At 47.5% G+C, this 15,020-nt stretch overlaps 6 protein-coding genes across 6 annotated transcripts; 2 read left to right on the top strand and 4 right to left on the bottom strand.

The window, feature by feature from the left end:
* Positions 1–807: 807 nt before the first annotated feature.
* On the bottom strand, positions 808–3,552 carry BT62DRAFT_941049 (Pkinase-domain-containing protein). Its single transcript, XM_043187779.1, has 11 exons — positions 3,339–3,552; positions 3,228–3,276; positions 3,145–3,175; positions 2,960–3,088; positions 2,864–2,911; positions 2,633–2,663; positions 2,467–2,575; positions 2,125–2,366; positions 1,813–2,069; positions 1,242–1,758; positions 808–1,180 (listed from the first exon to the last, which is right to left on the bottom strand). Exons 1-11 carry the CDS (start codon positions 3,339–3,341, stop codon positions 1,028–1,030), a joined length of 1,569 nt encoding a protein of 522 aa, XP_043045515.1. The 5' UTR covers positions 3,342–3,552; the 3' UTR covers positions 808–1,027.
* Positions 3,553–7,141: 3,589 nt separating this feature from the next.
* Positions 7,142–7,955, bottom strand: BT62DRAFT_926229 (uncharacterized protein). The gene is made up of 2 exons (XM_043184979.1): positions 7,887–7,955; positions 7,142–7,842 (listed from the first exon to the last, which is right to left on the bottom strand). Exon 2 carries the CDS (start codon positions 7,775–7,777, stop codon positions 7,283–7,285), a length of 495 nt encoding a protein of 164 aa, XP_043045514.1. The 5' UTR covers positions 7,778–7,842; positions 7,887–7,955; the 3' UTR covers positions 7,142–7,282.
* Positions 7,956–8,527: 572 nt separating this feature from the next.
* On the bottom strand, positions 8,528–9,052 carry BT62DRAFT_915778 (uncharacterized protein; the record flags this gene model as incomplete). The annotated part of the gene is made up of 4 exons (XM_043183964.1): positions 8,528–8,661; positions 8,717–8,755; positions 8,806–8,935; positions 8,990–9,052. 4 exons carry the CDS (start codon positions 9,050–9,052, stop codon positions 8,528–8,530), a joined length of 366 nt encoding a protein of 121 aa, XP_043045513.1.
* A 940-nt stretch (positions 9,053–9,992) lies between these two features.
* Positions 9,993–10,184, top strand: BT62DRAFT_877326 (uncharacterized protein; the record flags this gene model as incomplete). Its single annotated transcript, XM_043182554.1, has 1 exon — positions 9,993–10,184. A coding segment is annotated over one exon (192 nt), but the record flags the coding sequence as incomplete, so codon positions are not given.
* Positions 10,185–10,305: 121 nt separating this feature from the next.
* On the bottom strand, positions 10,306–10,817 carry BT62DRAFT_276201 (uncharacterized protein). Its single transcript, XM_043180343.1, has one exon. The coding sequence runs from the start codon at positions 10,672–10,674 to the stop codon at positions 10,357–10,359; it is 318 nt and encodes a 105-aa protein (XP_043045511.1). The 5' UTR covers positions 10,675–10,817; the 3' UTR covers positions 10,306–10,356.
* Positions 10,818–11,196: 379 nt separating this feature from the next.
* Positions 11,197–12,545, top strand: BT62DRAFT_275856 (uncharacterized protein). The gene is made up of 6 exons (XM_043180342.1): positions 11,197–11,528; positions 11,589–11,648; positions 11,706–11,843; positions 11,905–11,982; positions 12,030–12,285; positions 12,330–12,545. Exons 1-5 carry the CDS (start codon positions 11,410–11,412, stop codon positions 12,277–12,279), a joined length of 645 nt encoding a protein of 214 aa, XP_043045510.1. The 5' UTR covers positions 11,197–11,409; the 3' UTR covers positions 12,280–12,285; positions 12,330–12,545.
* Positions 12,546–15,020: the final 2,475 nt, after the last annotated feature.

Below are 15,020 nucleotides of genomic sequence, written 5' to 3'. Positions count from 1 at the left end.
GACTTGGCACGCGACATACTTATTATAGTCAAGGTTTGCATCGCGTCGACAAAGGCTTGCCGTGCGCTATGTGGTTGGCCATCTGTATCCTGGGTATTGGCTCGATTTGTAGGAGATACCTCTCCGCTGGGAAAAGAGGTACACACTTCAACTCGGAAGGCAAGCTTCATCCCGCAGTTTCAAAAGGCGTGCTAAATCGCTCAAATTATAGGTGGGCAAAGTAACTAAATGTTATGACTCACCTTCTCTATTGTTTATCTATCCGTTTGGATATCGACATGACTTGTCGCTGATCACAGATGTAGCACTACCACCAGTTACAGTTCCTCCGGGATTACCCATCATCACCGGGTTTGAGCCTACATTCGACACTGCACTTCGGCTTGGCTGTCCCCTTCACGTCAAGGTACTGTTTGGATACGCAGACTGAAGAATTACCGGTCCTGGCACAGGCGTCATCAGCCACACAGTACACTTGGGAGTCCGAGTCTGAAACCAATGCCATTTCTCGCCGCTTACTGTGGAGATCAACCAACGAAAGCGATACTACGGGCTCTGTGCTTTGTTTGGGCTCGCCAGGAGTCCATGAGACACAGGCGGTGGCATTTCAAAATTTCGACGTAAAAATATCGCTGTCATTGCTGCATAGATACAAAGGTGGGTTTTCTTTGCCGAAGGAGGTTCTGGAATCTGATGTGGTGATGCAACGGCTTCGAGTATGATGAAAGAAAAGAGTATGTTCCGTCTCGCGGAGTCAACTTTTCACGACCGATCGTCTTCCGTGCCATGGACATAATACAGCTTCACCTATAATGTTTATTGCTTCGATTATTAGTAGTGACGTCTCTGAACTCAGCGGCAACGAGTTCTGGTCGTATATATTTGGTTTGTACATACTTGGTCCTTCCTAATAACAAGCTACAGATTGAATTATATATCTCAAGCTAGCTACAGGTCTGAAAATTGATGTAGGTATGAAAAAAGAGGGTGCCAGCAAGAGGAAAGAAAGACCTGTACTACGATTAGATTATCGGTCATCATCAACATGCTCAACAGAATCAACAATCTCATTGACGAGCTCCATTGTCATCCCAGGTATGACTCTCTCTGCATGGGTGAATGCTCGTTGGAGGGCGCTCAAAGCGACTCGAGCCTCTTGGGAGGTTACTCGGGGGAACAGCTACACGAAAAGAATTATCAGTAACAGTGCGTGCCGCATATGAAAAACTTGTCAAGCTAACCGAAGCTATAGCCGGTAAGATAACGGAATCCAACATCGTCGTGTCCGGCACCTCATCTTCCAACTGAGCCTCCGCCAGCTTTTCCTCTATCACATCAGGTTCGCTACTGGCATAAGATGCATATTGACTATCTTGATCGTTGTCATATTCGTCCGAAGGCTCGCGTTGAACAGGGCGGTGAGTCAACCTAGAACCATTCTCCGGTGAAGGCGGAGGTGCGTGACGCACAGTAGCTTGCCGGTCATACTTTCGCTGCGAATGAGGAGTATTAGGAAGTGGCTTTGTGGCAGCGGCGGTTACGGTGAGCGTGGAAGATGTGTGGTTAGACGAGTCGGATGACCCAGACCTACGGCTGAAAGAGGATTCAGTATCGGAACGCACAGAGCCGTCATTCTCCCAGGTCAAGGGCGGGCCTGCATTGGGTATGGGATTTGCTCGTCCTATGGTGGCAGGGCGTCCACTTGCATGCCGAACGGTGCCGAAGTCCCACAGATCCTCGGGGTCGCCGCTTGTTGGCCTGATTGATACAATACATCAAAAGACGGGTTAACTACGAGCAATCAGCACGTACAAATCAGGAACCATATCCTGTTCTTCGTCATCCGTGCGGCCACCTCCATCGGCTCTCCATCGTTCGTGACGCTCAATAAGTTCTGTCAAATAGCTAGTTTTCTTGGCCATTCGAACGAACTTGTGCTTCAAAAGATCACGAGCAGAGGGCCGATGTTGAGGGTCACGCTGGAGACAAAAGGAAACGAATTCCCTAAAAGGCTTGGAGAAATTGCCTTCCAATGTCGGAGGTGGGTTTTTTGGAATTAAGAAAAGGACCTGGATTGAGATGAGAAAGAACTAGTGTCATCGATGGGGTGCACTGAGGTCGTACCTTCATCGGATGCAATTCTGCATAGGGTGGTTCTCCTTTAGCCAATTCAATTGCGGTGATACCAAGACTCCAGATGTCTGCTTTGTGGTCATATCCGCTCTGCTTGATGACTTCTGGCGACATCCAATATGGCGTGCCTACGAAAGTGTTTTTCTTCGCGGAAAGTGTTCCTGACAGCTGACCGGAGACCCCAAAATCAGCAAGTTTGACTTCGCCTCCCGCAGAGAGAAGGATGTTGGCAGCTGCATGGTCGGTAACAAGTGGCAATTGAGTACGATTCATAAAAGGGAAAATCACACAATTCAGAGGCAATAATAGAAAACACCAGAACCTAAGCCGTACCTTTAATGTCACGATGGAGTTTACCCTCGCTATGAAGATATTCCAACCCACGGAGAAGTTCGCGCACAATGATGGCGATATATTCTTCTCGGAACACGCCCGGTTTCATCTGAAACAAGTAAAGTGAGATTATCGTCAGAGGAAGCTGATAAACAGAACAACGTACCAAGTCAGAACACGATCCTCCAGAACAGTACCTGGCATAGAACATTGATTAATACAAGCAGATGATCAACACGAAGAATACAACCACAAACGCCTCGCGAGCACCGTTGATGAATTTCAAGAAAATCGCTTCCCCCGTTCTTCGATTTTCTTGAAAGGTGCCAACGGCTTTTCTTACCCGGCGTTGAGGATGTATTCCAGGAAATGGGTACAGCGAGAGGATTTTACATACTCCATGACAATCCATAGATTCGATCCTTTCAGATAAGATCCGTGGTATCTAAGAGACGTCGACGATGGATCAGCAAGTTGAGCGACTGTAACGCACTTTGTGACATGCGGCGAGTCGAGCTGGGAGAGTATTTGGATCTCCTGCTGTATGTCTTCAATCTCGTCCTCTGCACTCTCGAGATCAATTATTTTGATTGCCACTGTCTTCTGGGTCCGTTTGTCGTAGCTGGAGACGACTGTTGGTCGGGCCGCATGTCAATAGGAGTCCATTGAAGACCGCACCCTTTGTAGACCTCTCCGAAGGATCCTTTCCCTAGAGAAACAGAGGTTATCAACGCGACAAAGAGGAAAATCTAGTTGCGCACCTATCCTGTCCTGCTTAACATAGAACTCCTCTGGATCCTGGTGTGCATCCTGTCATTGAAAAAGGCACTTAGTGTAAGATCCACAGCCATCGCACAAAAAAGAAGAACCACCATGCCACTGTGTTGCTGGGTAAACACGGTCTATCGTTGTGAATGGTCGTGTCGCGTCGTAAGATATAACGTTAAAAGTCGGATACTCGACTTGAGAGCCTGGCTATGCTTTGATCCTAAAAGAAGGAGATGATGCTGAAAAATCTGAAGAGTATTACAAGATTCGACGAAACGAAAAAGGCGAGAAATGAAGAAGGATGGTAAGGATAGGTCGAAGCTGCCATTTTCTGCCACCTCCTGGTAACGGTAATCCAGTCGGGAAATGCCGCTCGGCTCTCTACCAGGTACGTCGACCTCAATGATTATGCTAGGCCCACAGTGACTGACGTCCGTGAAGCTTTCTTAGAATAATAATACTGACAATTGTTCTATTTTCCGCCAGTATGGCTGACCCGAACTGAGGCAGAACCGTGAGGAAGTTATGGCAACATTCATCTCGATCCGTCACCAATTTGCGGTCAATCAAGTGCAAGTGTTCCATTTCAACGGTTACAGTCAAGATTATTCACACATCCTTCTATCTCAGTTCCTACCCAAAGAGATGCATATAAATTCTACTATTTCTTTGACGATCAATAAGTGGGAATGTCAAACTCGTTACGACGCGATCAACTTGCAAGTACTCTATAAGAATGAAGACATTGCCCCATTTTTGGACCCGTTCCGTTCTTTTTTCTTTACCTTATAGTTAGCTCTTCCACATGTAAGTTTTGCACCATCCATGTCGTTCTCAGGCTGATGAGTTCATTCACCTTTACAACTCAAAGTGGGGTGGCAAAGTGCGACATCTGGAATTAGAGGGAGCTAATATTTTTCAGCAAAGAAAGCCTTCGCGATACCTGGAGGAGACGTTTCCGAGAAAGTGATTTACATCCATGATCTTTACATGTATCATCCTTATTTTTTCTAGACAGTTGATGAGGTTTGGCAAGGGATCAACGTCGTGTCTACATCAACTGTGGAAGAAAGGCTCGTGATTTTCACTGCATTCTCAGAAAGTTGATGCCGAGTCGTGAAACAGATACAGCTAACAGCATTTTACTGACCTCAGTAACATTCTTCTTTCCCAGTGCGACTGCTGCGATCATCACCATGTCAGATATCGCATCCACAGAAGACTCGCCGGCTGGATCCAGCAATACACTCGACATTCAGACTGCTTCCACCGAACCCTCGAGCACTTCAGGAACGTCGGTTGGCTTAACTCCCACGACGTCTCTGGCATCGACAGACAGCTCGATTACGCTGCCTTCTATCAATGCTGCTACTTCTACTGTCACCTTATCTTCATTTTTTCAGTTTACAGGACGAAGTTCGTCGCGGGCGACATTCTCTTCCTCCGACACCACTCCAACACCACTCTCTGCCAGCTCGGCAGCTTCCTTCACCTCTGACTCACCTTATGGTGAGAATGCGTCTTCGTTACCACCCTCCTCAAGGGAGCCTTCGCAGACACGTTCCGCAGACATCATCATACCGTCTTTGGACACAAGTACATCACTTGCTGAAATTACGTCGTCAACTACAGTTGCCACCTCTTCATCCACTGAAACAGTATCGCAGACCGAGGCACCTTCTGGTTCAGTTACGTCCGCTCCCTCTGATAGCGTTTCTTTAGATGCGAGTACTTCATCGGTCGAGACCACATCAACGTCGCCGCCCACCATGACTCTTTCAGAGACAGCGCCTACCTCCGTCTCCCCGGGCCCTAACGGCAGAACCACGTCGCAGACAGCATCCTCTAATTCCTCGAGCATAAGCCAGACCTCGAGTCCATCTAGAACAGCACTAGCTCCGTCAGTGAGCTCTTCAGCTGCATCCACTTCTTTTTATCATCACATCCATAGTCATACTAGCCAGGATACGGGCGGAGATACAACTCCCACTATCACTTCACCCGATACAGGTTCAACCCCCACTTCTTTCGGTCAGGAAACCCATAACGACGGTTCCCACAATGCAGGAGAGCAATCTCAGATATCAGCAACTGACGCTAATTCTGAGTCGCTTCAAGGGATACATACACAAGGTCCGCCGCTGAGACAACTGCCTCAGCCCTCCGACGTTATCACCCTTCCTCAGAGATCAACGAGGGTGCAAACTGCAACCGCATCCTCATCGTCTACTCTTTCCGATCAGGAGATCCATAATAATGATTCCCCCAATACAGGAGGGCAGTATCCAACATCGGGCGCATTAACTGATACCAACTCCGGTTCTTCTCAGTCGCTTCAAGCAAAGTCTACCATTACTTCCTCTTATCAGAGACCAACGGAGTTGCAAACAGCCACTCTCGTTACCACAGTTTCCTCATCCTCTACTGCTTTTGGTAAGGGAGACAATGATGACGGATCCTCCTCTGGAGGACAGCTGTCGTCGCAGGGCTCAGTGTCGCAAACAGTTACTGACCCTTCGACCGCGATCCAAACCTTCGGTGATAATGGTTCGAATAACCAGGGATCTCCGTCGGTATCTCAATCCACTCTTACCGCACCTAGCTCTTCCTTTACTTCCCCTTCCTCTGGCGAAAGCGGATCAGCACCAGTCAACGGCCCTAATTCTATTCCTGAATCGTTTCTACCACCTGCCAATAATAACGATAGTAGCAGCTCAATCTTTACCTTGACCCCTGCCTCCACAAGTCAACACGGTCTCGCCTCAACATCTGCAGGAGTGATCAATACGACTTCCAATGCCACAGGACCAACTGGTCAACGAGGTTCCATACAAACTCGAGTCCCACATTCCCTGAACACCGCGTCGCATTCCGCAACGGGACAATCCGAGGGCAATGATGGGCTCATCGATCCAACCTACATCTCCGTCAGCCCAACTACAGTGTCGCCTCACCACACCAGTAGTTCCGCTGCAGCGGCATCAGATTTGTCACCCTCTAACCCGTACGTCCCTCTCCTTTAAAGTTATCCATTTTCGTCACAAGACTAAATACCCCCGGACAGCGTCAGGCTACGCAACCCGGACGACGGTGGTGTTAGTACTTATACGACTACTTTCACCTCTTTGAAGACATTCTTCGAGTTAACAACCGTGACTATCTCACCGCCTCCTGCAACCATAACAACTTCCACGCCATACCGAATCGAAACGACTGTCATTACAACTACGATTGTAGTCTCAACGTCCAAAGCAGGCAATGCTTTTCGGTAGGTCTTTCCATAACACTATGCGCTACACACGTATGTGACTTTTTGTCTGTCCAAGACTTTCGAAAGCGCAGATTGGGGGCATAGTTACAGGGGCCGTGCTCTTTTTTGCTCTATTAGTGGCTATCCTGATTTACCTCATCCGGCGAAAACGCAGAAGGATGGACTTTGTCCTCGTTTCTCCAAACGACATTTCCTCCTCTGACGCCGAAATGGGCGAAGATGGTGATAGCCACAATATCCGGCGGTCGCCAACGCAAGTTCTACCTGAGAAGGCCAATACTTCTGACAGCGACTTCTTTGTTCTTCCTCCTTCAGGGCAGTTCGGTTACGACACCCCGACAATATCCAACTCCACGTTCAGCGGTCAGCATTCGTCGCGTAGGGGGACAATTAACTCTGTATATGATTTGCCGACTCTGTATTTGAGGTCTTACTCTGTTGATACTACCAACTATTCCGATGAAGGACACAGCATTGAGTCGGACAATCCCCAAAAGACACATCAAGGGGATGTCGCTTTCCAGCCAGTACTTTGCAAATCACCAACTATCATGAGTTGTAGCAGTGACAATTCGAACTACAGAGTAAGTTTTTCATTTCGTTGTGTGAATTACACTGAGCGTTGTTGTCTAGTACGGTTATGCCATCTGAGGCGGCGGTTCACATCATCTCTGTAGTCTGTAGTACCTAGTTATATGCACGGGCGGTATCCATTTAACACAAATAATACCCTACTGACCCTAACTTTGGACACTCTATACACCACAAGAGGAAAAATCACATTTCCACCTCCACCTCCTTTTTATTATTGAACCGTAGGGTGAGCGACGGCAAAGACTGAAAATGAGTAAGGGAGAGCTCCGGCGGATTGTTGGGTATTTTGACCAACATGGACGTCGATTCCGCTTCTTCTTTCAACCTGAGCTCCTCCAATTCCGATTTGGACAGACCGTCGAATCCAAACCCAGGACCGGGATCAGAAAGGGTATCTTTTGTTGGTGCTGATGTCTCTTTCTGTTGACGATTTCGAGCTCGGCGGATCTTGTTGCAACGAGACGAAACATAGTAGTAAATGACAAGGACCATTGCAGAGGGCAGGATAAGAGAAACGACGGCGAGTAAAGATAGATCAATGTGTTTTGCTGGTCGATCCCGGACTTCCATGAGCACGACATTCTTAACGGTGTTAGATTGTTGGGCCAAATCGCCTTGAGAGAGAAGAGCTCTGACGACGCGCAGCTCGGAAAGAGAAGCCAAAAGGGCGAGATACATAGGCTCAAAATGTATGCCACAGAAGGGAACGGAAGCCCGTTGCGATTGACGACTGGATATCCTAACTGAAATCGTCAGAACGCATTGATTTAGTCATTTCTCTGCTTACCAAAATCGGTGGGCTGAGATGTAGGAACTGGTGCAGAAAACTGGGCGAGAATATTGTGTGCAAGGTATGCAGATCGCAAATCACGTGGTGGTATGTCAAGTACGGACGCTCCGTGGCTCGGAACTACCGGAGATGCACAGAAACTTGTTTTTAAAGAAATTGTTGCACCTCGACGAAAATGCGTTGATTGGAACAACCATCAAGAGAACAGAATAAAAGACCAATTTAATAAACGCCTTTTGAATACATCATTAATAGAGCATCACCTAATTGATCTGCGAATCGGAGCTACCAACGCATGAAATATATGACTAGCGATAATATCAACTACTTAATGAAGTGTTCGAGCTAAGATCGAGTCTTTGGCAGTAGGACCCTACAAATCGCGAAATGCCTGTACAAGTGGCCGAACCTCGTCTGCCGACCCAGACAAAACGGACACAACGAATGCGCAAGAGAATGCATCACCGTGAAGTGCTCCAAGAAGTACCTCTCTTGAACAACGTTCTTAGGGGGGCATCTGCTCTTTGAGTGGGACTGCGTGCGGCAACAGATATCTCTTCGGCTACGTCTATTGATGCTGGGATGAAACTTTTCAAGATGGGCCTTGATAGACTCTCCGATGAACCGTCGTCCACAATTCAGCGGACAGGTATGGTTGTCGCGGTCTGCGTCTCTCCAATAATAGTAGACGTGGTGGGGGGGGAGGTTGTAGGCTCGAATGAGTCTTTCAGCCATTTCGGAAGGAAAGGATCTTTTCTGGTATCCAGGAGGGCTGAAAAGTAGATGTCCTTTAGCGAGACTTACGAGGCTTAAAATGCGACACGTACCAACACTGTGGGCGTATAGTATCCTTACAACAAGCAGTGCTATATCACAGTGAGAAAGTCGAGATTTGACCGAACGAAGTGTCACGTACAGTTCTTGAATGCTTTCAATTGAAATATCAGCGCGAGTGGTGTTATCAGCGCGAGTGGTGTTATCAGCGCGAGTGGTGTTATCATCGCTCGTGATTGAGCTAAGTAATACTTGTAGATGTAGAGCATTATCTACACTGTATGTCCGCATCAGAAAAGTGACTAGAACTCAACATATTGACCTACGAAGGGGTTGTCGTCGTCGCCGTATCTGGTTGTGATAGAAGATCGGGCATGATTGCCAGACATTTGGGGGAAATGCGCCGACCTTCTGGCATGGATACGCTTCCCATATTCGAGGAAGGACTGCGGCTCCAAAATCTATTTCAAGGAGATCTTCGAAGAAGAAATCACATACAACGAAGCCGAAAAGACCATATTACAAGCTGCAGTGTCAGCGAAGTCGTTCGCGCAAGTCGTGTGGCTGGGGTGATAGCAAGCATCATCCCTGTCGTAGTCAAATATTAAGACAGTAACCCGCTAAGAAGATTGCATGTACTACCTCCCCGTCAGGACTTTATGATCTATCGTTGAAGAAGTTTCGACGCGACTTTCACCCCCTACCCTATTTGTATGGGGCGAGGAGGCCTCTACGTCAGTGAAGCACTCGGGCCAGCTCCGCAAGGCTACCAGTGAATCCAGGTCAAAGATGGCCGCAGACGTGTCAACGGAATGCGAGGACAGAGTATTCGAAGGAGATCTGATTGGAGCTTTACAGAGGAACGTGCTTCTATTTGAGACTTACGGATGGTAGAGCTCATTGTAAGAGAAATTTGCGGGACCTCCGAGATCTTCAATACTAGTTCGCGAGGCGAGATGAGGTCCACAGTGACGAGCTCAGCGAGACCTGAACACACCTGCTGTCACACATGCTGATACTATCAGAAGGATGGGCACAATGGGGGGAAGCATAGCGGGTTGGGAAGTATTGCCAGTGAGTCATGTCAATAATTGAGCAAGATTGTTCATGGTTCGTACTTAAGGATTCGTCTGATCTCATCGACAAATTTGTGAAAGAAAATGTATTGCTGGCTGCCGCAATGAATCTTCGTCGACAACTCTGAGAAAAGTTTCCATCATGCAACGTTGCTGTTGAACGTGAAGGTCGACAACTTCGTAGAGAGGATCGATTCGCAATCTCGCCGGAGGAACATATCGGATTCCCGCGGTTGCGGCACGCATGAATGTTGACTGCCCTTGTGGAGAGTTGTTTCAGACACGTGAGCACATCTTGCGTGAATGCCCCCTCTACGAAGAGCAATGGGGGATCCTCTGGAATGTGTCAAGGACTGTATACCTACCAGACACCCTTGGCTCCAAGGAAGAAATCACAGCACTGAGCGAGTTCATGGAAAACACAGGAGCATTCACCCAGATGGGACAGCTACAAAACGAGAGGCTTGCCCCAGAGCCAGAAGAGAAAGGAGGAGGAGAGTGGTGGGAAGAAGATAAGGGCGACATAGAAGATGAGCATGGGTAACCGCCCGTTTGGATCATGCTCGAAGCCATAAAATTGATGTTTCAGGGCAATGCGGTTAGCTCGGCTGTTTTTCTCATAAAACGTCCATGAGAGCCTTCCATGCTTTGGCACCATCTGAGCAATTCTCAATATATTGATACTGGCTTGTGTCAACAGTCAGACCAATAGTAGTGAGTGCTTGATCTAGCTTGGAAGCTTTGTCCTTGTCATCCTTTTCTTCAGATCTTGTTTTCTTCTGGGATGCAGGTTTGGATTCATCAAGCTTGTCCAATAGTATATCCCATGCACCTGTCCTTCGGAGTACCATTGAAATTGCAAATTTCCATGAATGGTAATTGTCTCCTGTGAATTTCGGGACAGAGCCCAGAAGGCTGTTGGTCACGCTGCTCATAGTAGGTAATGAATGAGGGCGAATTTAAGAAGTCGAGATACCGTAATCAGAGTCTAATCGTGCCGGGGCCCATAACCTGTTGGAAATCCTCGGTGTTGCGCAGGGTAAACTCCAGGCTGGTAAGGCCAGATGGTATGAACTTCTTATTCTACAGCTCCTACGGAGCTCGTATTTATACTCTCCAGGCTTGTATCTAGAATTTACTATGACTTTCTCTTTCTCTCGGGCTTACTCATCAGCTCTCAGCATGATGCCGGATTGCTCTTTCTAGAACTTTCCAGCAAAATCCCAACACCAGACAAGATTTAAAAGCCTACGGCTGTACAGACCTGTTTTCCTCATTTATCTTCTATCTTCATAGGTCTGATAGTCTGCAACTTTGGATTCATATCAATCCACGATGTGGTTAGTGCACCATCAGTTTACAATGACCCCTATTTGTCCCTGTCCGACTGTCGGAAACCAGCACTCCAGGTGGACCCCGGGGCTATATGGCCCATTTCATTTCTGCCGTCACATCTCATTATGTACAGAACAGATCAAATCTTCTTGATACACCGACTGCAAACTTCTTCCACCAAGGTGTCGACGAGTGGTGGATTGCGTTCATATTCACTCACATATTCACTCACCATAGAACCATCACAGGCAGCATGTCTACGACAGTGACAATATTAATAACCTATTACTCTGTATTGAAACCCCCACGTCCCACTCTTCACCTCGTCGTCAAAGATGTCCTCTGCTGAACCCGATTTCTCTGCTATCCACCCATCTACCTCTGCTCGGACCGATGGAGATAACATTGGTCTCGACAACCGAGGATCGACTGGGATCGACTTGGGTGACAACAGGTGTGCCCCGTTCTCTAGTCGAACTTGTTAATGTTCTCAACTCCAGCTGTAACACTTTAGTCGAAACTTTGTGACTTCTCAGCGCGGGGTAGGACCTTGGGGTCCTGACCAATGGATGCAGTAAGTCTCTCTCCAGTTGACAACAGCCTTGCTTGACGCTTATGCCGCACTTTGCAGACAGAACGATCTTCAACCGGATCAATGCATGAATATGTACCTTTTGCACAATGATCTCGCTACCTGCAGTGTTCAACCAGCGCCAAGATATGGCAGCCTCCATAGCTATTCAGAGAGACCTCACGCACCAGCCCAAAGGTAATCTCCAGTTATTTTTTCAGCTTCAATAACATATGTCTATCTACAGCAACAATAACAGTGCTTATGGTGCACCAGTCTCCAGCCACGTTCATACTTTTGATGCCAGAATTGCAAACCATGGCGATATGCATCTTTCGTAAGTGCTTCTAAGGACATTGACATTATTGAATTTTGATGTCGCAGTCCTGTCAGTCTCGGTAAACCTCAGTACGGAATAAATGCATCCACACCAGCAACCTTCCAAAGCAGTCAGGGCCAGTCCCAAGGTTATTCTCCAATGGCACAGGTGCCTTTAGGAATGGACATGTTGACCTCTCCGTGCGTTGTCCCTGGCTACCTTCTTGCGATTCTGTTGACTGAGGGACAGAGCCCATGGTGCTCCAGACCCAGGTCCGAGCGATGCCGGCACAACCTTATATTCGGTCTCCGTTAAGTCCTGGTAAGCATCCATCGATCGTTATGACTCCACTGAATATTTCATAGTCGTCCGGGGTACATAAGGATACTGTTTGATGTCAAAGACAAGGAAAAGTTCAACCCCAAAACAATCCAGAAAATCGGTCAGAAATACGGCATCACTTATGAAAAACTCTTTTATTACTTTCGTGTCGTGGATGATGTCGACTGTGTCTGTCCTATTGCTGACTGCACATTGGAGCAGACTACGTTTAGAGGACATGCCATCCAAGACCACCTTGATCAGTACCATCCGAATATTACTACTTGGAAGGAAAAGGTAGTATGTGCCAGGATGTCGAACAGGGAGAGCAAATGCCAGGCTGATAATGAAGTCCAGGGGAAATATTTTCTGAAGCATTTCCGGGAAATTCATCTTGATGCTCATGGGAGGTGTCCCTTTTGCGATGGTCGAGTCGGGAGGGTTCATAACTTTAAGATACATTTTGCAAAGTGCCCGAAGCTTAAATAACAGGTAACATGTACAGCAGGAAAGTTGAGTATATAACTTTTTTACTGATAAATAATTTTGGTTGAAAATAAAAATGAGTAGGAATGAATATACTTATCGTATATGTCAGCAAGCAATGCAGGAATTGATACTACCATGCCTCCTCCCACCGCCGATGAATCCGTGGCTCCCTTTCAGCAAGCAAAGCGAACTTGGGGCGAGAGATATCACTTTGTAGAGTAGGTTGGAAGTATGTGAGTCGATTTACTCTGATAACATGGAAGTCCTTGACCGAAAACACACCTTAGTCTTTCTCAGGCGCGTCAGGCCCTCCAGCATTGCTATCTGTCATTTCCTTCTATTATATCTGGTCTTTCGGCGGCGCTCATTCAAACTGAACTGTCCTTCTTACTTCTGAAGACAAGGTGCGAATGTTTACACAGGATGAGAAAAGAAGATGGAAATAGACCTACCACGTCCCTTTCAGGGCGATCGATCCTTGGACAATAGCAGTCGCAAAACACCGCATGCTTCATCGGAGCCGGGATGGAAATCTGGAACCGCTCCAAAGCCAACGCCGTCCATTGCTCGGCGAGAGCCCGAGTTGTTTTGCCAGATTCTGAGAAAGCCTCCTTGATTGGGTGACTTCCCGCAGCATTTAGAAACACAGATTATTTTCTAAATGCTGCGGGAAGTCACCCATTAGAACAAATGAATCACATTTACTAAATCTGATTTTCAGAACTTCAGTGATAGGGTCGACGAAGGGATTGGCTCCCTAGAACAAGGAGACTGGCGAAGCAATCAGCTTCCGATTCTTGATGGCGTATGGAATCCATTGAACCAGACCCGGACCTAGTAGAGGACAAATCCGGTCAGAAAGGCATTGTCAAAGATCAGTCAGCCCGCTACGCTACGCTCGTTCGGCCAATCTTCCTCTTCACGATCACCCGCTTCACTCTCAGGTTCTTGGAGCTGCTCAGAGTGTCCCCCAACTATGTACATGCTGCCATGAGGTCGTTAGGATGGCAGGAAAATTAAGAAAACCCATAGATGACAACATAAGCACCGCCGGTCTCTGCATCCTGGACTAGTGTGCCTAATTCTTGCATCTGCGAAAGTAAATTTAGTAACCCAGCCAAATAGCGCGAGAAACTTGAGAAACCACATACAACGTACCTTCTTCTAGGTTTGAACTTCACGGCCGTCCTGATCTATAAGAACGGCGTACCCTCTGGCGGGAATCCATATATCTCTGAGACGTTGTCATTCAGTCAGCGGCACAAGATCAGTTGGACAAATCATCAAGTGTGCGCACTGGTCAGCAATTCCTTCGTTGCGTAGACGTTCTCATGCGCCCCAGGAACCCACATCGACCGAGGACCACGGACATACTTGGCTTTGAATGGAAGAGACTGTATCGGGGTTGTCCTGCCACTCCATGCTCGGGTTGTGGATCAGGCCGCCTTAGGTCATAGAGGGGCCAGTGGGAAAGACATGCTGCTGAAAGCCTGAGTGATGGTAGACAAGGGAAACCACATTAATATCGACGGCCAGGAATACATAGACCCAAGGTTCAGCTTTTTTTAGCGGTTGAAGAATAGCAAAGGAGCGGAAATCGACAGAGACGCCGCTGCAAGGTGCACTAGAAGGCATGGGCTGTAGGATGTCACAGCAGATATACGGTAAAATCATTGATGGTGAGAGACTCCGGGGCATTCGAAAATCCGAGAGAGATCAGAGCGCGGTGGAGGTTGACCGAGACCGCAGAGGCGGAAGGTATCTGTCAATCAGTTAACCTTCCATTTCAGACGATAACTCGTGCCAGTGGTATGATACAGGCCATGATATGTAAACCACATCAGGTCACACATTGCGAACGAGAATTAACAACTTGTAAGCAGAATCAGGGCAAGGTCGCGAAAGGCTGATGAGACAGAAGGTGTTGGATTAGCAAGCAGGAGCTCCGTCGTATCCCGCCGGCCAAGCTCGATACCCCTTTATGTCGGGATGGACTATATATATTGAATACGGTCTGTCGAGCACCCTCACCGCGTTTCTGCTTATCGCTACGCTGTGTGAGGGTGAGTATCTACTTATATTACTTTGTTTATGTCACTGATTGGTATTCTGTAGTCTACGTTATAGCTAACAGCATAATCTATTAGGTACAGTGAATACAACACCGCGTTTCTGCTTATCGCTACGCTGTGTGAGGTCTACGTTATAGCTAACAGCATAATCTATTAGGTGCTACAAACGCGCGT

This window comes from Guyanagaster necrorhizus (assembly GCF_019112545.1).
Source record: "Guyanagaster necrorhizus MCA 3950 unplaced genomic scaffold BT62scaffold_2, whole genome shotgun sequence".
NCBI classification, from domain to species: Eukaryota; Fungi; Basidiomycota; class Agaricomycetes; order Agaricales; family Physalacriaceae; genus Guyanagaster; species Guyanagaster necrorhizus.
Note: the sequence above shows the minus strand (reverse complement) of the source record. Positions and strands in the feature narration are given on the sequence as shown.

Coding starts and splice junctions, on each gene's coding strand:
- BT62DRAFT_941049 (XM_043187779.1), bottom strand. Junction 2,576..2,632: donor GAGGATCGTGTTCTGACTTG/GTACGTTGTTCT, acceptor TACTTGTTTCAG/ATGAAACCGGGCGTGTTCCG. Junction 1,181..1,241: donor TCTTACCGGCTATAGCTTCG/GTTAGCTTGACA, acceptor CTTTTCGTGTAG/CTGTTCCCCCGAGTAACCTC.
- BT62DRAFT_275856 (XM_043180342.1), top strand. CDS start 11,410: ATGTCCTCTGCTGAACCCGATTTCTCTGCTATCCACCCATCTACCTCT. Junction 11,844..11,904: donor CCTCACGCACCAGCCCAAAG/GTAATCTCCAGT, acceptor CAACAATAACAG/TGCTTATGGTGCACCAGTCT. Junction 11,983..12,029: donor CATGGCGATATGCATCTTTC/GTAAGTGCTTCT, acceptor TTGATGTCGCAG/TCCTGTCAGTCTCGGTAAAC.
- BT62DRAFT_926229 (XM_043184979.1), bottom strand. CDS start 7,777: ATGTATCTCGCCCTTTTGGCTTCTCTTTCCGAGCTGCGCGTCGTCAGA.
- BT62DRAFT_276201 (XM_043180343.1), bottom strand. CDS start 10,674: ATGAGCAGCGTGACCAACAGCCTTCTGGGCTCTGTCCCGAAATTCACA.